At 40.6% G+C, this 21,534-nt stretch overlaps 2 protein-coding genes across 3 annotated transcripts; one reads left to right on the top strand and one right to left on the bottom strand.

Annotated features, from left to right (window-relative positions):
* Window positions 1–670: 670 nt before the first annotated feature.
* Window positions 671–14,409, bottom strand: mia3 (MIA SH3 domain ER export factor 3). Its single transcript, XM_029496001.1, is given in 29 exon segments — window positions 671–1,448; window positions 1,694–2,078; window positions 2,549–2,617; window positions 2,734–2,780; window positions 2,864–2,926; window positions 3,407–3,520; window positions 3,772–3,857; window positions 4,115–4,182; window positions 4,283–4,318; window positions 4,412–4,574; window positions 4,788–4,902; window positions 4,905–4,925; window positions 5,018–5,108; window positions 5,219–5,271; window positions 5,363–5,450; window positions 5,561–5,683; window positions 5,926–6,030; window positions 6,112–6,183; window positions 6,270–6,380; window positions 6,528–6,605; window positions 6,704–6,792; window positions 6,885–6,906; window positions 7,062–7,193; window positions 8,899–9,029; window positions 9,180–9,500; window positions 10,469–12,578; window positions 12,704–12,790; window positions 12,884–13,017; window positions 14,202–14,409. Coding segments are annotated over 29 exon segments (5,295 nt in total). The 5' UTR covers window positions 14,323–14,409; the 3' UTR covers window positions 671–1,188.
* A 990-nt stretch (window positions 14,410–15,399) lies between these two features.
* On the top strand, window positions 15,400–19,610 carry taf1a (TATA box binding protein (TBP)-associated factor, RNA polymerase I, A). 2 transcript variants are annotated; one of them, XM_029496760.1, is made up of 11 exons: window positions 15,400–15,543; window positions 15,966–16,118; window positions 16,209–16,378; window positions 16,603–16,716; window positions 16,793–16,991; window positions 17,244–17,365; window positions 17,496–17,654; window positions 17,760–17,826; window positions 17,952–18,075; window positions 18,174–18,328; window positions 18,699–19,610. In XM_029496760.1, the coding sequence occupies exons 2-11, from the start codon at window positions 15,995–15,997 to the stop codon at window positions 18,749–18,751; spliced, it is 1,287 nt and encodes a 428-aa protein (XP_029352620.1). In that variant the 5' UTR covers window positions 15,400–15,543; window positions 15,966–15,994; the 3' UTR covers window positions 18,752–19,610. The 2 variants fall into 2 exon arrangements, with proteins under 2 accessions (XP_029352620.1, XP_029352619.1); XM_029496759.1 differs by having other exon boundaries at window positions 15,966–16,124.
* Window positions 19,611–21,534: the final 1,924 nt, after the last annotated feature.

Genomic DNA, 21,534 nt, shown 5'->3' with positions numbered 1-21,534 from the left:
TGTAAATAGTTTGCATTAACTTAAATGGATTATCCAGTAAACTGTTTCAAATGTAATTTCTCAGTTCTGTTTACTTTATAGACGACATTGTTTCCGTGGTGGATGCAAAAATCAACTCAAAGTAGAACTACCTGCATGGCGAGATACAACTAAAGACAAGGAAAGTAAATACTTTTTCTCTTTCTGAGCGGACTGACAATCTATGGTTTTTTGCTTTGAAATTTGGAGAAATTCGGGATGAGACATTTCAAACACCACATGCGACATTACCAACAGTCCTGAGGCGAAGTGTCCTAATGAAAAACGATAAGAGATGTGTTGTCACAGTAAGATGAGAGTTGAATGTTGTTGAATTCAGGCCACATTTTCAAGTTTTTTTGGACACGGAGGAATTTCTAAAAGCCTTTCTTGACAATATACAGAAGTACAAAATTACACGAAGCAGCACAATTCTGCCCAATTAGACGCATTCAGCATGAGAAACGAAATGATACATGCAGCTTTTGAGTTAATAAACATGTCTACACCATCAGTCGTATAATTAGTGCCTCTATCTCAGACAGCACAGATGTATCCCTTATTTTCTTATGAAAACCATAACACACATTCCACATCTAGACTGTGTGTCACCTCCAAGTGAACGGTAACCAGTTGATAACATAACACCAACAACTTTTACATTCTTTATTGTTAAAATTCTACCGACATAGTAAAATAAGTTATACATCTGGCCTTCAAATTACACATTTGCTTTAAAGTTATCTCTAAAGCAAAGACTTTGGGAAAATTAAGGTATCCTTGAAATACTAGAAGCTACACCTCCCTCCTTTTAAAATAATTTCCACAGGAAATGACATAAAAAAAAAAATTTGCTTTTTAAAAAAAATTACTGCTATATGTATTTTTTAAAGATCAACACAAATGGAAATTGCCTGGCGTCTTGTTATTGCACAATAAGCTGTTTAGAAAAGTGGTAACCCTTTCAACTCATATTGATTTCAGACACATAATTATTGATAGTTTCATTTAAGGACAATGTTTTTTTTAATAAATCTTTGCAGTTTTTATATTTACTGTACAACTGAAAAATGAAATAATCATGACCTGCACTTGGACTGGATCTGGTTTGTTACGTGAGGGGTTCAGGAAACAGGCTGTTCAAGTTCTCTGCTGTAGCTGAAGGCATCTTTAAGGCTTGACCATTGCTGGCCTCACTGAGTCCTGAGGAGCCTCCTGCTTCACATGCAGATCCTGCCCAGAGCCGCTGTGGGCTCCTGCTGAGTTTTGGAGGGCACTGGGTGGAGCCTGACCATAAGCATCTCCAGGATGTAAAGGGTGGGGTGGGATACCTGCAGGCAGGTCCATCGGTGGGTTTGTGTGATCGCGTGGTCCTGGGAAGCGCATGTCAGGAGGAATGGGTGGACGCGGTCCAACAGGCCCACGGACACCTTCACAACACCAATGAGAGGAGAAATATTAAAGATAACAAGCAGCGGCTGAAATTCAATTCAACTAACTCTGTGGTTCTTCCAATATAATTTACTCTTTACCATCCGCATGATTTACAATTGGAGTGATCATCTCTTTTCTTATTTGTATTACTGTCATGATAAAATGTGCACAAAAGTTAAGTCTACTTTTGTTTATGAAACAAATCAATGATGACGTGCAAAAAGGAAAAGACTCAACATACTGTGTGGTGGAGGCATCGGCCCAAAGTGATGAGGTGGAGGGGGACGGAAATGTGGTGGCGGTGGACCCCGGGGATCAACAATATGGCCTGGTCCGGGCCTTGGGTGGAATGCATGTCCATTGGTGGGTCGAGGTCCAAACTCGACTCCCATGGGTCCAGGTGGAGGCATGCCTGAGAGTCCATTAGCTGGCAGCGGAGGCCCGTGAAGAGGTGGAGGTATGTTTGGAGGAGGAGCACCAGGTGGCAGGTGGTAGGTGCCGGGTCGTGGAGGTCTATAGGCTCCGGGTAGGGGCACACGGCCGTGGGGTCCAGGCGGGAGGAGTGGGTCATGAGGCCCGGGGCCAGGTGAATCTCTGATTGGAGATGCTAGGAAGGATCCAGGTCCCTGACAAGATACAGATGAAGACATAAGATGAAATGTGCTGTGCAGTCGCAGGAATTTTCTCGTGTATGACTACATACGCCTCAAAATTTTAGTCGTGCAGTGAGGACGTCCACAAACCACACAATTTTCTTCCAACATTAAGTGCATTCACAGCCAGGCTCAATCACATGACCAGTAACCACACACCATCATTCTTTGGAGGAAAAATAAACCCACGTTTTAACCTCTGACACACATACTTTGTTTCCTGTACAGAACCCAGTATTTCCCAAAACACATAAACTGAGTTCTCGTGAAGAGGATCAATGACTGATGCAGTGCTGTGAGAACAGGTGTAACCACACACTCAGCCAGAAAGTTAAGTCAGTCCCAGTGAAGCAAAATGCCTTAAATCTCCTCCCAAATCCAGCTTCAGGAGAGGAATTGCTTGCAAACACCTCACACCTGTGCTGTGGAGCCTCTATACTCACTGCCTCTGGACTCTCGGTAGAGACCTCAGCCTGAGTCTCTGCTTTAATCTGTGGATCTACTGCCTGTGTCTGATTTTTGGACAAGGACATACACAATTGACATGTAAGCAGGAATTTTAGGTCTACAGACGAAAGGCGAGGAGATATCTTAAAAATGTGAGTCATTGTTATTAAAAAGGACTTACCGAAGTATCCATGTTGGCAGGTGATGAGCTGCGGGGGCCCATCATGTCTGAAAGCAGAAAAAAGTGGTGTTAAAAGCAAACCCAACACTTCACCATTGCTTTAAGGTTTCTGAGGCCACAAGAAACATACCCATCCCAGGGATGTGTTTGTTTTCAGGGTAACGGCCATGAGGATCTGATGGAGGTCGAGGACCTGGGGGGGGATCAATAATGGAAATCCTTAATAACTAGAGAACGTTTCCAGGGAGGACACAGTTGGAGGAGAAAGAAAACATGACGAGGGCAAAGACCGGTCCTCTGTGATCCATGAAGACGATGCTAAGAACAAAGCACCCTGGATGAGTTTAAAGCCCTTAAAATATCTGTTTCAAATGAAATTCTTCACCAACAAACCAGAAAAAGGTGACTGAAAGAGTGTTTCCAGAATCTTTACACATGCAATGGATGAATGTCATCTCAACAGCAAAACAAGAAAAGTATTCTTCAAAAGGAATTTTCTAAAAAGGTTGAAATAAAAACACTTGAGGGAAAGAAAAGGTGAAAAGTGAAAGAGCAGAAAGGAATAAAGTCAGGAATGAAAGACAAAGATTAAAGGGACTAGAAGTAGTAGCAGAAGGATGATGTCCAACTGTGGTGAAAATTAAAGAGGGTAGAGGAATCCACAGGGACTCACCATACTGGTCAATTCTTCGGCCCACAGGGGCAGAGGGAGGGCGTCTGGGACCCTCTATCATTAGTGGAGGGGATGGGGCACCCCCACTCACAGGAGAGGGACCATATGAATCACCTGTTATGATCAAACCATCCATTTACTCAAGGACAAAAATACAGCCTGCTACACATCACACCTGACCCAGTAACGCGGTCCTCTTGCCAGGCTCTCACAGAGAGTTAGGCAGATTGAAAAGACAGATTTTGTTGAATTAAAAAAAAAGAAGAAATGTATTAGAAAATAGGACGCTTCATGTCGCATGAAGTTCAGCAGGATGCAAACTGTCCAGACAAGAAAAGAGCAGGGAAAGCGTGTGGCCTGTTTACCTTGGCGAGGCCCAGCAGGTTGTCCAGAGTTTGGTCTGAAGAGAGGAGCACGGCGCTCATTCAGCTGTGAGGTCAGTACAGCGAGTCTGTGAAGGGGAGGAAAAGGAAAGTTCTGGTTTGAAATATCTGTAATATTTTCAATTATTACTTTGTCTTTCCAAATTTGGAAATGTGAAAAATTCTCGAAAGAGTTTTCTATGGACCAAGTTGACTTTATCAAAAAGACATCCCGTTTAAAATCATAATTAACCTCACACAAAGGCGGAAAAGCTGGAACCAGTGAATGTTTTGTCTTTGGCTAATAGAGTTAAACTTCCGATGTGCTGAACTGTAACATACTTACCTTTCACGAAGCTTTGATGATTCAAGCTTTTCCTGATTTAGAGCCCTCTCTGCATTACGAGCATTCACCTGCAGACAAATAAAAAGAGACATTAGTCCAAAGCTATGCTTTAGTATCCATGTATGGTGTTTCTCGTGTGTATAAATTTGGCCATTGAGTGCAACATACCCAGTTTGAATGTGTTTTGTTTTCCTGTTCTTTTATCTAAAAAATAAACAAAAAAAAACACATTCAGTCAGGGAATTTAGTTACAGTAAGATTTGTTTCTCTGACTTAAAGAAGCTAACTAGAGTCTACCTGTTCTTTGTAGACTTCCTCAGTCTTCTTCATCTGCTCCTCCATTTCATTAATGCGCTGCCTTAAGACTTTAACCTGCTCCTCTGCCTCAACAGCTTTTCCTCCCACCTCTGACAATAGATTCTCTTTGCTGCGTCGCTCCAGCTCCTCCTTTGTTAATCTCCTGTGAAGCCACAGAAATGCACCGTATTCAAGAGATGCTCAAAATGATTTTGTAAACCAGCTTAATCTTCACCTTATCGTCATAGTGAAGAAGAAATACATCCAATAGTGTTGCAACTATTATATCTTCCACACAATAAATAATAAAAACTGTTTTAAGTATGAGCCCGAAACAGAGAAACAGCATTATTCAGTGACTGCAGGCTTCACTTACTGCTGTAAAGCATTTTCCTTCTGTTGGTACATTTCAACCATAATTTCATTTTTCTGCTGCAGGATCTTGAACTGGTTTTCAACATGGCTCTTTTCACTTTTAGGGTTGCGATTGCGTGCTCCAGCTCCTGATGTTGTTCTGTTACAGAATACAACAGCATGTTTAGTTAAGAGCAAAAAGTTACGTTGAAAGAAAGAAAAGGAATTTCAAAAGAAACACGATCACCGCACCTTCCAGAGCTTTTCTACTCTTTTCTTCATTCAGCAGTTTGGTCATGAAGCGATCTCGCTCTTCTTCAACTACTGTCAGAGTGGTCTGGACCTGGGTATGAATCATGGACACGACAACTTATAAAATCAGAAACATCACCATAGAAGTAGTTTAATACCTTTTTGACTGCATGCAATTTAATGATCATCTTGACAGCTTACCCGGGAAACATCCATCATTTGTTTGATCCTATTTTTTACAACGGTCTTCTTATCTGTGCAATACAAAAAGGCCTTTAACTTGACTGTTGTAAGTATTTGGAAGTGAATTAATGTTTCCTAAAGCCTTGTCAAAATTGGACTTACCAGGTGCTATTTCACCATTGGCTAAAACTTTGACATCACCTTTTTGTAGATCGCATGCATCCAAGTCTGCCAGAAGTTCAGAGAGCACCTGCCAAGGAACATTTTTGTGTAATGTGAGCCAATAAGTTGACTGGCATTAAGGACTAATATGTACAGAACAATGTTACAGGATATTCCTACAGACTAAAACAGACTGACCTCCACGTTGTGATCTTTGAGTACCACAGAGTCCTCCAGCTCTTTTTGGGACTTTTGATAGGTTTTTATCTGGTCATTCAGCTCCTTGTGTTTGTCCTCCCAACCTTTAATTGTCGCCTTAAGCTGCAGGAAGTAACAAAATCAAAATAGTTAACATTATCAAACAAATGCCTTAGGAAAACAACATGTTGTTTAATCATCCAGTTTCAGTCAATTTTGTTTCAAAAATGTATCTGAATCTAACTTTATTTAAAAAGATACACAAGAAATGTATCCCTCTGTAAAGCATATATAAAAAGTTTCTGTATAAACCCAGACTAACAGAAACTAACTAATAAAAATATAAATAAAAAAGGTAATCTCACTGTTTTGTTCTCTTCTTTTAGAGCTGAATACTCTTTTTCGACACATTTGTGCTGAACATTTCGAGCATCTTCACGAATCTTCGCTTCATCCAGGAGAACAGTTGTCTGGGTCAAAAAACAACTTATTAGACACACTTAAACTGAAAGCTCACAATAATTCAAAACCAAAACTGCAGGGACCTCTACCTTTGCAAGTGCTTCTTGAACTTTTTTTCTGCTTAGCTGTAGCTTCTCATTTGACTTCTCTAATTTCTCAATCTGTTGAAAGTAAACAAGTAAACAAGGATCTCATGATGGCGATTCAAGTAATATTTGAAAAAGCAACAACAAAAGTTAACAATTACCCTGGTTTCATAAGTTGCAGAACTTGCCCGCTCCTCTTCCAGTATTTTGAGATAAGTTTTCTTTTCCTCTGCCATCTGCTCATTTTGGGATTGAGCCTCCAAAACCTTTCCCTATAAAAAGATAATGACAGAAACTCCTTAACAAACATAAGGCCATTTTACAAAACCCAGACACAATGGGTGCACTTCCTTACAAAAAAACAACATCAAAAAACCATGCATGGCCAAATACTGAATACTTTGTTCCTTAGTGCTTACCTCCAGGTCTTTTAACCTTTTCATTGTACAAGTGACTGTTTCTTTTGACTGCTTTTGATTTTCTTTCAGTTTCTCTGTCTTTAGGAAGAAGACGAAAAAATAAGAAACAATCAAAAAGTTACTAAGGAAAACTTTAACAGATGAATGTAATATTAAAAAAAAAAAAAATATCTCACCTGCTTCTGAAGCTCTGACATTTTTGTGAGAGCATCATTCTTTTGTTTTTTGAGTGCCTCAATTTGCTCTTTCAGGCTTTTTTCATCCACTTTTAACACAAAAAAACAAAGTACAACATCAGTTAAGTTTCAGAAGTCTCCATTTTGTAAAGAGAATATGAACAAGATAAGAAATACTTACCAAGATACTCTCTCTTTTTCACCTAAAATTATTTTAGACAAACATCATGCGTTATGAACAAATCTTAAAATAATTGTCACAGCAATATCATTACGTGCAAATGATGGGGGGGGGGCACAAGTAATATTTTTGCTCATGCATAGATTTAAAACAGAGAAACAATATTACAATACTTACTGACAGGACAGTCCTCCAGAAGAAGAGGGTGAAACTCACAACGCCAACAAAAGCAGTGATGAGAACTGCTTCCCAAGGACAGCCATACAAGGTCTCCCCGGGCTTCCACTCTTCTGGCAGGAGTGAAATCACCTGAAAAGGCCAACCACCATGTTTAGGGATAGGTTTAGGAATGAATGAGGAGGGTAAAAACTATTAAATGCTCATGAATAAAGTGTAACAGTAAAATTTTATTTTTCCATCAAATAAATGACTGAAAATATGTAATAGGATATTTAAAATGCTAAATAATATTGTGGCAGAATTGTATCAAACTAAAGAGTTTTTGCTATACTGATAAGAGACTGGTTTATATTTACAAGAACCCCTAGACTTACACTCAGCTAATGGCTGAGCTGTCACTGTTGACACCACTGAGAATAAAGGTTACCAGATCAGACTATTATGTAAACAAAACAACAAACTATGACAAGTCCTTCAGCGCATAGAGCAATGTCCTAATAAACACACAACACACAATCCCTTTTACAAGTTTCCTGCCTTTCCCACTATCATTACTACACCACTAAGTCAGACCGAGAGTAAGAGCCTGCTGTCACATTATAGATGTCTGCTGACATCCACAATTTACAAATACAAGCCAGATGTGGTCCATTTTTCAGCGGAATCACTAAATCACAAAGGTTTGTATTGCTAAGGAGTTTATTTCAGACAAATATGAACGTTTCCTGCCAGCTGCACTTCATGGATCTACTTATCCAGTGTGGACAAAGCAAAGCACTGTAACTGTGACAATTTTTGAGTGGATTCCAGTTTTAAAGTATCCAGAAAAAGCCTTTCAGAAGAAGGAAGCGGAGCAGCCCGTTACAACACGAACTTGTTTACAGGTCAGTCTGTCTGCTTTATGCTTACAACACGTCAGCAGGCCACGATAGCGCGATGAAAACGTGGAAAGTCCGGCGGGCTCAGGCTTTCACTTACATGTTGCAGCTCCTTCAGAAAAAACATGTAAACATGCTCCGGGTCCATTACAGATCGGGTTACTGTTTCTTTCTCCATGACAGCGTTTCCAAAAAAAAAAAAAAAAGAAAGAAAGAAAGAAATAAACGGAAATAGCACAAGTGGCGTTATGCTAGTTTGACAGATTAGCTAGCGGGCTAGCTTCCCTCAAGAGTTATCCGCCGGTGAGCTAGCGTTAGCCGATAAAGCCCTACGGTGACTGAAAATAATAAAAACAACGCGTCTTTTTTTAATCACTGCCAAAGTCCGATGGTGGAGACAGGTGGTCGACCAGAGCTGCCAACAACAGCCAGCTGACAGTAACTAAAGACGAGCCGTCGCTTCCCATTCACTGCGGAATAGAATAAAAAAAACAAGCTGGAGGCTAAACTGTGGCTGAACAACAAGCGATTGAAGGGCTAAATTAGTCTGAAAACACCGAGTCTGTTTTACGATTTTATCCCAATTATCGGCATTTTGTGGCAGAATGTAGCTCTCTGTTAGCAGCCAGCTCTACACCAGCTGATCTGAACTTCAGCCGAGGGAGGGCCGTGGTGCTTTCAGGTGAAATCGGAAATACCAACTTCTCCCAAACGGAAGGACAGTTGGTGGGCGCTTAATTGAATTAAACTAAATAGGCCACATACATTAATCTCTCCAAAATAATGGTGCTTTAATATTGTTGCACCCTTCCAAAGAAATCTGGAAGCAAGGTTGAGTTTCTGTTTTTCTTATTAGCTGGTTAAGAACAGGACCAACACAGGATGGGCCCATCAAATAGGTGAGTTACACTCATGAGTTAGTAAATTAGGATAAATACAACTCTGAATGGACTTACCACAGAGGTCCACTCCTCAATTTTAATCTGGGCAGCAGAAATGATGCAACTCATATAAACCATGCCAGTTGAGAATAATCCCACTTCTTCTTCGTTCATTTCAGATACTGGTTCCAATGGCTCCAACGATCCTGGTTCAATAAATAGGATGTATAACTAAATTTTATCTTTTTTTTTTATTTCATGCTTCCTAAATACTTAAGTCTTGTGATTATGAATAAATTCTACAAAACCAGGTTATTCCTTGACTGAAGTAAATAATTTTTTAAATCATGCCCAACCTGAAGACGGGTGCTTCACCTCCACACCAAGGCCCATGTCTAAAGGATTTTCCAGAGTGGCTTGTGGGACCTTCTGCATCTTGTCTGATGCACTGAATCCTGGCTGATTGTCTTTGTTTTTATTAAAGTGTCCACCATCCTTCTGCATGCTAACATCTGCAGGTGGCAATTCGTCCAAAATGATTTGCTCTTCCACTGTTACTGCAGGCACATCATCTGTTACCGTGAGGTTGTCTTCATCCTCAGACTGAGGGACACTGTCAGCCGGGTGTTCTTCAACAGTTTGAGATGTTTCTTCTCTAACATCCAATTGATTTTCATCTGAGCAGAAAAGATTTGAGAAAAACAAAATTGGTTACTCGTGAAAGCTGTTCTGCAGGTACATTGTAAATATCCTGGGTACCAAAGCATTGATTTGTGAAAGGATAATTCGTTTTGGTCTTTTTGAATGTGTCGTTGTTTACACATAATGGATGGCAGTAGGTGTGGTCTCCTTAAAGTGAGAAAAGCATTGAAATTCACCCAGACCCAAATTATTTCAAACTTAATTTGCAATTGAGCTGGCCCTGTTAACACACTGTTCTGTTTTCGGTGATCCAATTACAAGAGCAAGGCAGACATCAGGCAAAGCACCCAGGGAATACCTTTGCATCAAATAGCTCCAACAGCTGAAACAGTGTATCAGCTACCAAACGAACCCTGTTTCACTTCAGTGCACAGAACCTCAAAAAACAAAGTTGAGTACAGTTGAATTGATTATTTGATTATGCCAAATGAGTGGGGCAAAATTACAAAAAAAACCAACAAACAAACAAACAAAAAAAAACCCCAACAGACCCACATAAGGCAATTCCTCAAAAAATGTTTAGGTATCAAATAGCCAGGGCCACCATCTTCTATGGCCCAATGTAAACATGTATCTTGTTTGTGTAACAGGGTCTGCAAGTCAGCACTGGCAGAGAAGTGAAATTTTATCACGAATGGTCACTGAGTTCACTTTGAGCTGCCAGGTATGAGCTGCATTCCCTTTTGACTGTCTGTCAGGACCAATCTCGAAACAAGACACTGGTCTGAACAGACCCTGAAAGGTCAATTCAGCGATGTGCCTCTGCTGTGGCAGAGTATCAAATTCACATGCAATAGACCCTGAAAGATGATTGAATACAGCCATTTTACATCTGCCTGCACAAAATGTCTGTGAAGAGCCAAGTTTTAGTTGTTGAAATGGAATATGCAGTCCTTATCTACATAAGATATTACATACAAATAAAAAAAACCCAAAAACATACCTTGGTCAATACCAGTTGGTTCTTCTGTCGCTAAAGGCGTGCTGTCACTAGCTGTTGAATATTTCTGACGTAAGCTGAAAGCAAGCTCCTGAAAGTCATCCAGTATTTCAGTCTCCTCATCCAAACTACTTGTGTCTGCGGTGGGGTTATAATTATGTTTTGGGGTACGGCTGTCCAGCATCTTCTCGATCTCATCTAAGATGGTGTTTTCAGAGGCTTCAAGGATGCTCTCGAGTGTATTTTCAATATCTTGCGTAGTTCCTACATGTGACAGACGCGTAGCGTGCAATTCCAAGTCCAGATCAAAAAACATGGCTTCCAGTCTGTAGAGATTTTTCAGACCTAGAAGCCGCTGGAGCTGCTCTATCTTTTCCTCAGTGAAATGGTCTCGCAACAGAGTCAGCCTCATCACACTATCACTGTACTCTGGCTCGGGTGTTGACGCAGACAGTGGAGGTCCACTTTCAAGTGAGGTTTTGTCCAAGTCTGGCTTATCTATTTGAGAGGATGAAAGTGCATTTTCATCCTCAAGTAATTCTTCCCTCTCTTCAGCAATTTCACCCTCTGGCTCTTCACCTTCCTCATCTTCACTCTCCTCTTTATGCACTCCCTCAAGAATCTCTGGCTGGTCCACAGATACATCTGGTTGACTGATATTCTCAAAATCATTGTTTAAATGGTCATGGATATGCCCAGGCAAGCTGTGGTCTACTGTATTTTCATCAACTTGGACATCGAAATGCCTTGACTGCGTCTCTTCGGTGGACAGGTCCTGATATTCCTCAGTTTCAAAGATAATTGATTCTTGATCAGTGGTTGTTTTGTTTTCTTCTATCAGGGCATCCATGTCTTCTTTATGGTCCATTGCAACACTTCTGTCCTGGATATCCACATTGTCCTCTGAATCGTTGGACAACTCCTCCCTGTCCTCTTCTTTGTGATCCATTGTTTGATTTGTTGTTGAAATAGAGGCATTTTCATCTTGTGTATCCTCTTGTGGTACCAGATGCACTGGTATTGTGCTTCCTACTGTTTGGTGGTGGCTAGGTGGAGCATTGTCTACGGGTTTTGATGCTTGATTCGGAACTTGCTCAGGTTGTATCACCTCTCCATCACTTTCATCAACTTCAAAATCACTGATTGTTTCTTTGTTATCTATTGGTACAGCACTGGAAATGGGATCTAGCTCTTGAACATTTTCAATGTCTTCTGGCTCTTCTGGAGATTGTGTCTTTAGTGGTTCTGCATCTTTTACTTCATCCTCAAAAACTGCAGCTGCTTGTGTTTCCTCCTCATCTTCGTCCTCTTCTGAACTCACAACTTCTGGTGTTTTCTCTCCCCCTGTGACAACTGAAAAAACTGCGTCGCCAATCGATGCCCACATGTTCTTCTCCTCTGCTGCCTGTGGTTTATCATCATGTATTGCCAAAGGAACTTCCTGAGGTTCAAGAGAATCAGAAGCTGGAGGGTTCACAGCTTCTTCAGAAAAAGTCAGTAGTGGAGTTTCTTCTTTCACATTGTTGTCATTTTCAGAGAGAATTTCCACATCTTTGGTCTCCTCCTCTTCATTTGGAGTAACATTCTTGGTGATTTCTTCATCTGTGGTGACAGCATCAAAGGTATTTCCAAAGGTAGTCTTCAACAAAGGGATTTGCACTTCTTCAGAAATGGAGATCGGTTCGTTCCCTGAAGCAAACTCATCTTTGGTTTCATTCCTCTCTGGCAAAACAATTTCAACAGACCCTGTTGTGTTTTTTTGCTCAATTTCTTCAGCTGTCTCACTAAAATCAGATGTAGCTTCTGTATCAGACTCTACTATATTTCTAGGAGGTGGTTCAGTTGCCACTTCAAGATCAGGTATAGAGTCACTTTGATCTTCTGGGACTTTACTAGGATTCTCTGAGTTTTCTTCATGCTCTGTTTTTGTTTTGCTGTCAGTCACGTCTGCAGATGTTGTTGGTTCTTTCTCAGTGTCCGCTGCTGCTTGTATTTGATCAGACATTCCCTTATTGTCACTGTCATTCTCCTCCGCTGAAGAGCCTAAGAGTAAATCTATGTCATAATTGTCAAACTTATCAAATCCATTGTCGAAACAGACAAAATCTGTTTCCTGGAAAGAAAACAAAAAATTAATAATAATGATTAGATAAGCGATTAATTTGGATTTATAAATGCTTCTACATTGATAGTTTGAACGCTATGTTGTATTTTGATTCAGTTAAAATATTTTCATACCTCTGCTGGAATTTCAAGCTCTTTATCTGTATAAAGGTGGTTAACTGCAAGAAGATCCTTCGGGAAATAGCCAAAGTTACTTCCGACCTATAGATAAAAATAAGAGTAAGATTGTTGAAGGTTAAAGCTATATAAGCCAACCCAGATGTCTTTCAAAACTGAACAGGCAGTGATACTTACACTTCCAGCCCAAAGGTCAGCACTTCTTCCTGCAAGTTTGTAGTATACATAGATTGTTTCTGATTTCTTAAATGAGAGGAACCTACAATCTGGTCCTGAGAAATCTTTCACAGCTTTTCCCCGACACAGAAGCACTGTGAAGGCAAAATACCAAGAATTACGTATGGTTCAAATAATTTGTCTTTAATATGCTTTTTCCACATAGCATAAAATTCAACGTCCCGACAGAGTTTTCCAATGATTCAGACAATTTTGGAGATTCACAGCTATTAATCGTCAATCGTTTGTCTGTTTTTCAGCATTTGGCCCATGTGTTGTTACACAACAAACAGAGATTAAATGAAATATTCTGCTATCTTGCTTTTATTATTATTATTAATTATAATATTTATCATTTTTTTTAGCCATAACTTACTGCCGTTTTGATAAAAACTAAAACGTAAAGAGAAACCCAGGCCTCTAATCAAAACGTCTGCAGAATAGTAAAATGCTGAATGTCTTCCAAACCACAGTCTCATTATTTTAGTCTTCAGTATCAGGATTTGGCTTTAAACGGGAAAAAGCTGAGTAACTGGCCGGCTTGAGCTTTTCCTGCTGGATGAGGAAGCAGCAACTTTTATTTGATGTTGTTGCTATAAAACTGAAGTTACGTATCTATGAAATTACAGGACATCAGTAAGGTCATTTCCTATCACCTAGACAGAAAAAAAACGCTTTGGGTAAATGTTTATCACACATTATCAAGTGACTTCAAGCCTTGAAGCCTTGGATTGTTTATATCTGAGTGTTAAGTTCACCTCGGTCTATTAGTTTGTTGTTTCGGGAGTTTGCTAAGCTAGTAGCACTTTGATGTAGCCAACGTGAACAAGATTTTACAAGATTAAAACAAACAAACAAAACAGCTGAGCTAATGTGGCTAGCAGCAGTCTACCGAGGTCCGGACTATGTTAGCCTTTGTTGGCTTATGGTTTTTCCAGGTACCAAATGTGAAGTAACACCGGCCGGCGGCTAATTAGCTGCTAATGTTAGCTCCCTCTGCCCACCGAGCTGGCCAGGCCCGAGCTGCCAGGCAGCCGGCCAACAAGAGCCGAGTCCGGGGGAGCAACCTTTCCGTGCCGCCGACCAATGTTCACACAGGGCGGCACTGATCTCATGAGCGGCCCACGGACCCACAGCGTCGGACCAGGCGCTGAAGGTTATCCGGGTCGTGAATATCGGCTGGCAACAGGTCAAGCGATAAGGCGCAGTTTATTGCTAGCTGTGTTATCTGGATGGGGAGGGCTGCATCCTTCAAGTCCCGACGAGCCGTAAAACTTACTGCTGCACTCCTGATCGGCGCATCTCTTCAGGTCGGAGAACCTTTTCTCCAAGGCTGCGGTGGAAATAAAATTGAATAAAAGTAATAAAAAGCCTTGTCTGTAAAAGTGTTTTGCTGCCATGCTGGCAGTTCTGTTGACGGTCGAGATCCGGCTGCTGGAGCAGGAACACTGGGCTGGAGGAGCCGACACGTCAGCACATCCAGATCCGGCTGGGTGGAGGCACGGAGGGGTTTTCACAGGATGCAGGATCTGGATTTTGGCTGCTTCAGGTGAAAGTGGGAAATAACTCCGCCTGGATGCAGTGATAGGAGAGAAACAGCAGCCTCATCAGTTAGTGGGAGCAGTTTCCTCTGCGAGAGCGAGGACATCTGCATTATGATGTAAAAGACTGAAGAAACTGAAGACCCATCGCACCATCTGAATATTAATAAGGGGGCATTTTATCCAACAAATGTCCCCAGAGCTCCTGCATCTGAAAGATAATAGACATGCAGAGGAATAATGAACCAACGAAAGAGAGAAAATGCAAATTAACTGACTTTCTTTTATGATCATCGTTCTCAATCCAATTATGTAATTATTCCTTTACCAGATACGGCACAGCGATACATGGAGACAACTGCTATGCCTTTAGTTATTTGTGCACAGCATCTCAAAATAAAGGTACTAAAACGGTGCACATGCTAAAAATGTGTCGGATACCATTTGATTTGATTGACTTTATTGCTCAAATAGCTCAATAGCAAAGGGAATAAAAGACTTCTTATATATACTACAGCTGGCCTCTTGGGTCCAGAACTGACAGCAGAAGCTGTTCAAACTTTCATTGTAGTGGGTCTTCCTGTGCACACCACTGTCATCCATATTGCTCATTCACCTTCTGTGAAATGTTAATACATTTAGAGAGCAGGTTTTTCACACTTAAGTTGCTGCTACTCAGGTAAATCCAACCCACTTAGACTACAATCAGATTCCTAAATAGCTTATAGCTTAATATAGTCTTTAGAGACAAGAAGGATACCGAGTTGAATTCAGTAAAATTGTCACTTCTGCTTTCGTTGATTTAATCTAAGCGCATTCGTTTGACCGTGTCATTGTCGCTTATGTATATATAAATAAAGTTCTTTAAAAAAAAGACTTGTTCTTCGCCCCGCCTTTTCCACCAATAAGAGTGAAGAGTCGCCGTCAAACGGAAGTGAGAGAATAACGTGGACAGGGCTGTCAGTCGTGAAACAAACACAATACAGCATTATAGTTCAAATAAACCGGTGACTTTCAACCTGGAATCAGTGTCTGGTAGCTGCTCTATCGGCACGTTGGCTAATAAAACATCCGAGTAAGGTAGGAAATAAGTTTAGCTGTTAGCTCCTGTTATTAGCTTCTTCTAATGAATAAAATGTCTGTTTAATAGTCAGACTTTTGTGGACAGTTGCGTGACGCTATGCTGAAAAAGCTAGCTCGACACTTAATTTGCAAACCAGTTTCATTTTAAAAAGCTAATTTCACTTGCTAATAAAATCTGCAACCTTCATTTGTGCTGTCAGTGGCGTCTCAAAGCGTTTTTCTGCAGTATTTACCATTATTACAAAGTAGTTAACTATCATACACCAACTTCTAGGTCTGCATACAAGTTTATCTTGAGATATATGACGAGCTGTACTTCAGGCTGGATGATTCTGGGTAAATTCAGACCATTACTGTAACTTTACCTTATTGCATTTTCGCTAAATGTTTGTAGTTGCTGTTTGGTTTTTTACACGTAGAGTCCATTCACTGCCTTGCTGCTGTGCTGATGATGGATGACTTGGAGGGCGAGCTGGGTCGTCATGATATCTTAGAAGACGATCAGGACTCTTCAGACAACGACTCAACAAAGAGACAGAGGAAGTCCAAGCTCCCTCTGGTTTATCCCATGTGTGTAGGTGAGCTGTGAGTTACCAAGAGGAATGATGAGTACATTAAATACTTTCATGCCATCACATAATCGCTGCATTTTCCACCTATAGACACAGAGACACTGAAGGAATCTGGTTTCCACAAGAGCTACAGGATCTGTTTGGAGCACATCAGAGAAGCCATGCTACATCATAGATGGCAAGAGGCAGCAGAATATATGGCATGTTACCCCCAAATGTTGGAAGATATAAATCAAGGGTGCAAAAAGGAGAATAAAGAGGTATGTTTGTTTTTTAGTTTTTTGTGTCAAATGTACATCACTACACAAAGTTGTACACTACAGCATGATTATTGTGATCCAACCATTAACAGTGTTATAGCACAGTGCAGACATTTTTCCTCAAGCTCCTCAAGTACAGAGGTAGATTAAAAAGTGCCTAGTTCAAGGAGGTATTGCATAGAGTTTTGATGACTATATCCTTCAGTTGAACTTTCTCTTTGTAGCTTATCTGGAGACTTAGCACTGAGATCCTTCATAATCACCCCAACTCAAAGATGGAAGACTACAATAGCATCTACGAACGGATGAAACATTCAGGATTAAAACATTACCTGATGGTATGTTAATAGACCTAACTTCAATTCCTATTTTTTTCCTGAACCACATTTAAGACCAACTGTGTTGCCTCTCTAGATCAGTCTGGAGCATTCCTTCCATCTGATGCTCCATGGTCACATTGAAGATGCAAAGCATCAGCTCTGTGTTGCTGAAAGTTGGAGGTATGGGAAGGAGGCAGCAGCACAGTCTCAGAAGACAAAGCTGATCCAGGCTTACAGGAGTCTGCTGGATTATATCATCTGGTGTGACAAAAAGTTCACGTTTGCTACAAGTGGTAAAGCAATACGCAACTCAACACCACAAAGGATCTATTATTTAGTTGTATGACTTACATCGGCACCTCACAAGCACGTATATGCTGTCATGCTGCCACCTACAAGACAGACTTTGTAACTGCACCCTGAAGAGAGGCACTCAGGGAAAGGTTCACCTGTGTGTACATAATATTTCTTTCATGTTTTTGAAACTGCACCAGTATAATGTAAACTGCTCATTTTCTCATTAACATTTGACTGCCTGTTTTCAGACAACCTTGGCACAGATGACAACCAAGAGATGCATAACTACTTCAGGCAGGCCTCTGTGAATCTCAAGGAGATTTTGAAAAATCCTGGTGTTTGGGATCCTTTCATACTGAGTTATGTTGAGGTAAGCACACAGTCCCAACTGAGGGATATCACATGCAACAATCTTGATAATATGTTTAGCCCATCTTTTTCTAAGTTTTACTAAAACAACAGGAATTTGTGCTGCCTTTTCCTTTGTTCATTTTTGGCAGATGCTGGAGTTCTATGAGGATCACAATGAGGCTCTGAATGTCCTGAATGACTATGCCTACGACAAAAATTTTCCACCCAATCCGAATGCTCATGTCTTTCTCTACCAGTACCTGAAGCGGCATGACGCTTCAGATAAGAAACAAATGAAAGTGTTGCAGGTGTGTATTAAAACTGCATAGGGTTGCAATTTTAGCTATAACTTGTACCTGCTCTTTATCATATTTTAGATAAAGCACAAACTAATTAAAACTCTTATGCTGTAGAGCCTCTGTGCGCTGGTCCCGAGCCATGAGTTGATGTTGGACTACATCTGTCTCCTGCTTGATTCGGGTAAAACCAATTTAAATATCAACCAAACATGGGTTATTCTTGCATGATGAATAATTCATGAAAGGGTAAACTGTTAAGTGTCAGATATATGGCCTTGTTTTTTGTTTTGTTTTTTTTTCCACCAGAGAAAACAAGTGATCACCAAAGAGCTTTAGAAGTGGCTCTGGAAATGCTGGACTTCGCCTGCTGGAGGAACAACCTGAACGCGTGGAAGTGGTTGGAGGCTATTATTCAGAAACTAAAGTTACAGTGAGTAAAGTAAAAACTTCAGGAAACTAAGTTCCATCTGTGATTCAACTTTAAGTAGTAAATACTTTTTATTGTACACTTGTTTGAATAAAAAACAGGAAAGACTGGAAAACAGTTGTCCTTGACAAAATGTCCGGAAGAAAAGACTTTTGGCCTGCACTTCACTTCACAAGCTTCCATGCCAGTAAAGACTCTGAGGAGAACCCAGAACTGATGGAGGTGAAGGCATCACTGGTTAAAGTCCTCTGCCCTGGTAAGTTTGTATATGTTGAATAATTTCCTGGTTCCTTCCTCTTTGATGTGAATACCTTTTGGTTCTGACTGCTGCTGGTGCAGACGAATAGAGCACAATAAACAGCCAGAGTGGCAGCAGTGCTTCAGAATAATCTGAAGTAGTTTATTGACCTTTTCGTTGAGACAGATGTTGGTATTTGATTTGTTTATAAATATATAAAAAAAAAGGAACTGACATAACATTTAAATACAAAAACAAGTTTATGAAATATTAGCATTGAGGAGAAATTTTTGTTTTCATTTTTGTTGCTTTATGTATCTTATTAAAAAATTCTGAGGATATGGTTCAGGTAATGCATTACAGTTCATCTATGTCTTTCTCTCTGTAGATCGGAATCTTAAATATACGGCTGGAGGTGTAACCAGTGGGGAGCTGACTTGAGAGGATATCAAACTTGATTCTCAATCAAGTGTGGGACTGAGAGGTTGTGGGGAAATTACTGGAAATACCCTGTGAAGGCATCTTGATGAAGAGCAAGAGTCTTCATAAATACACTTTTTATGTGAAACAGCACTCATCACTGGGTGAAAAAATGTTCTTAACCTGGGCTTCCCTGATAGACTTAACCTCTTATTTAATTTTTTTGTAAATATCACTACCTCATTTGTAATTAATTGTACCTAATCTTTTCTGTGAAGGCACGAGCCATGTTGTCCACTGTGTGGAGCTCTTGTTCTGTGTATTTGCAGTGAGAATTTGGAGGTACGGCTGCCTTATTTTGACATAAACTGAATGTGGCTGTGAATCAGCATCCATGATGCCTTCGTGGTTTATGTCAACACTTTAATGAAAACTGATTCTTAGTCTGCCATCATCCAACCTTTGACTGCTGCATGGAGGGCATTTAAGGTCGCACACAGCCTGAGGGAGTCTCTATCGGCTGTGGCAGACTACACAAAACTGATGTGCAACATGGCGTCCTAAAGTTTATGCCACACAGACCACTAACGGGGAGTTACTATTAAATGTCCCCTTGAAATTTAGCTGAAAACTGAACTACCTTTTTTGAAAGATACCAAATTGACAGTAATCAGACTGAATATCTATTATGCTCTACAGAAACAGTATATGATCCCTTTAAGTCATTTATTTCATGAACCACATGCCTCTTGCAGTGAGGAGGGTTATCAATTGTGATGTCAGATAAGATTTTTGCAATAAAATATGTTGCTAGATCTTTGGCCTTCAAACACTGTTTTCACTCTCCTGAGTCCTTTGCACCGAAACCATGAAATAAAGTCTTGCATCCAGCAGCATGCCAATTTAATAAGTCTGTAATGATTGTGTTTCAGCTTGCTACAGTGTTGGCCACGCAGCAGCAGTCGGCCGTGCTGTATGTGTGTAGCTTTGCAGTCATTACATAAACCAAAGCCCACAGTGCTCAGGAGCCACAGGAGCAACTGCAGAACGAATCTGGGAATACGTTAAACATACGTTAAAAATTCAAAACTCAGGGAGAATTGGAGGGGATCAAGCCAGGAGCCGGTCACTGCATTGGATAGTGTCCTGGTTGTGACCTTTTCAGCTTAGTATTATTATTTTTTTTTTTTTTTTTTTTTGGTGGCAGGATGTGGGTTGAATTGTTTCTGTCACAAAGGCAGATGTCCTCAGCTGAGGCGATCACTGACTGTCCTCTTGGTCACGTCTCAGTGGGGAGGTGGATTTGGTTTCTTCCTCAGAGACACACAGATATGATTCAGAGTGGAAACTCTTGCCTCAGACAAACAGTTTTGTACTTATCACCTTTTCCCACAAATGCTGAGAACATCAAGGACCTACAGTACCTTCCTTCAATTTGAATTTCTCCCTGACTGGATCTGACAAACTGGAGAGCAGCCTGACTTTGGAGGAAAGTGTGATTATCTATTAGTGATCATCAAGGGTCGCACACAACTGGTGAAATGCCAGCACAAGTGATTCTGTTGGCCCAGTTTACCAAATGACAGATGCTGGATAGCTCAAGAAATAAGTGAGAAGAAACTTGGCCCCAGATGGAACTAGGGAGTAAAATACAAACCAAAAAGGTGAAAGCTATCACAGTAGAAGTCTAAAGAAATGTAAAGTATTTGTTGTTGTTATGTTATGTTATGTGAATTATGGAACATTTATATGATAATTACATACATATTAAAGAATTCAGGGAAATATGACATTTATACTAATTCTGGGCAGGAAAACATTTTCTCCAAATCTCTAGTCTCATAATAGTCAAGGACATAAAGACTGTGAACCCTTTTTTTTTTTTTTTTTTGGCTCCAGTCCAGACAGTGGAGAAAAGTGTTAGGAAAAATCAAAATGATGTGTGTTTGGTGGAATTTATCAATCACTCACCCTGCTGACTCAGAACATAGCAGGTATGTTCATCTGTGAGTTATACATTTACCAGCTGCTGACACCAAACACTGCTATTGCTGGCCTGACAGCAGCTCTACTGGTTCCACCAGCTTGTTCAGTGCACAGTCTGGGTGAGGAGCGATGATGTATGCTCATCTGGGAGTGCACACCAAGGTTGTTGGGATACACTTTACTGTAAAATCTATCAGGTAAAAAGACTCTGTAGGCTAAACTGACGACTTTAACAGGCGCGACAAACCCTCCTCTGGCTCAGGGCGAAATTTACTGATGTCTTTGGCCTAACCCCACTGTGAACTGACAGGCATAATAATTGTTTGTGTAATTAATCATCCGCGCAGGTTGGAGGCTGAATTTATTAGCTGCTGAGGAAAAATAAATACGTACACAAATCGTGTCAGGAGAGATGTTTTAATTTTATGCCTAGCGTAGAATAAGACCCTGGATGTTGCCTTACTTTGTGAGCTTGACATTAATTGAGTTTTCCCTTCTGGTACAGTTTCACTCCTTTCTATCTGAGCACAAACACACACTGCAGCTGGTGACTCAGGGTCTCGCTTGGTTGGTCTGAAGGGCTCTGAGGATTTGTAACCTAAAATCCGGACTCGCGCGGTGACAGTATAACATCTCAGTAAGTCTGGAAGACATTTGACGTCTAGTATGAGGGTGGAGGGGGAAAGAAAGAGGGAGAGAAGGCGTGATAATTCAGCCATGCAATTTGGACTTAACATACTGATGTTTTCGCCAGCGCTGCATACTACAAGGAAGAGCGAGATAAAACAGAAAAACATGATGCTGAAGTCAGAATTGTC

The sequence above is a fragment of the Echeneis naucrates genome, chromosome 24, assembly GCF_900963305.1.
Source record: "Echeneis naucrates chromosome 24, fEcheNa1.1, whole genome shotgun sequence".
In the NCBI taxonomy this organism is placed as follows: Eukaryota; Metazoa; Chordata; class Actinopteri; order Carangiformes; family Echeneidae; genus Echeneis; species Echeneis naucrates.
Note: the sequence above shows the minus strand (reverse complement) of the source record. Positions and strands in the feature narration are given on the sequence as shown.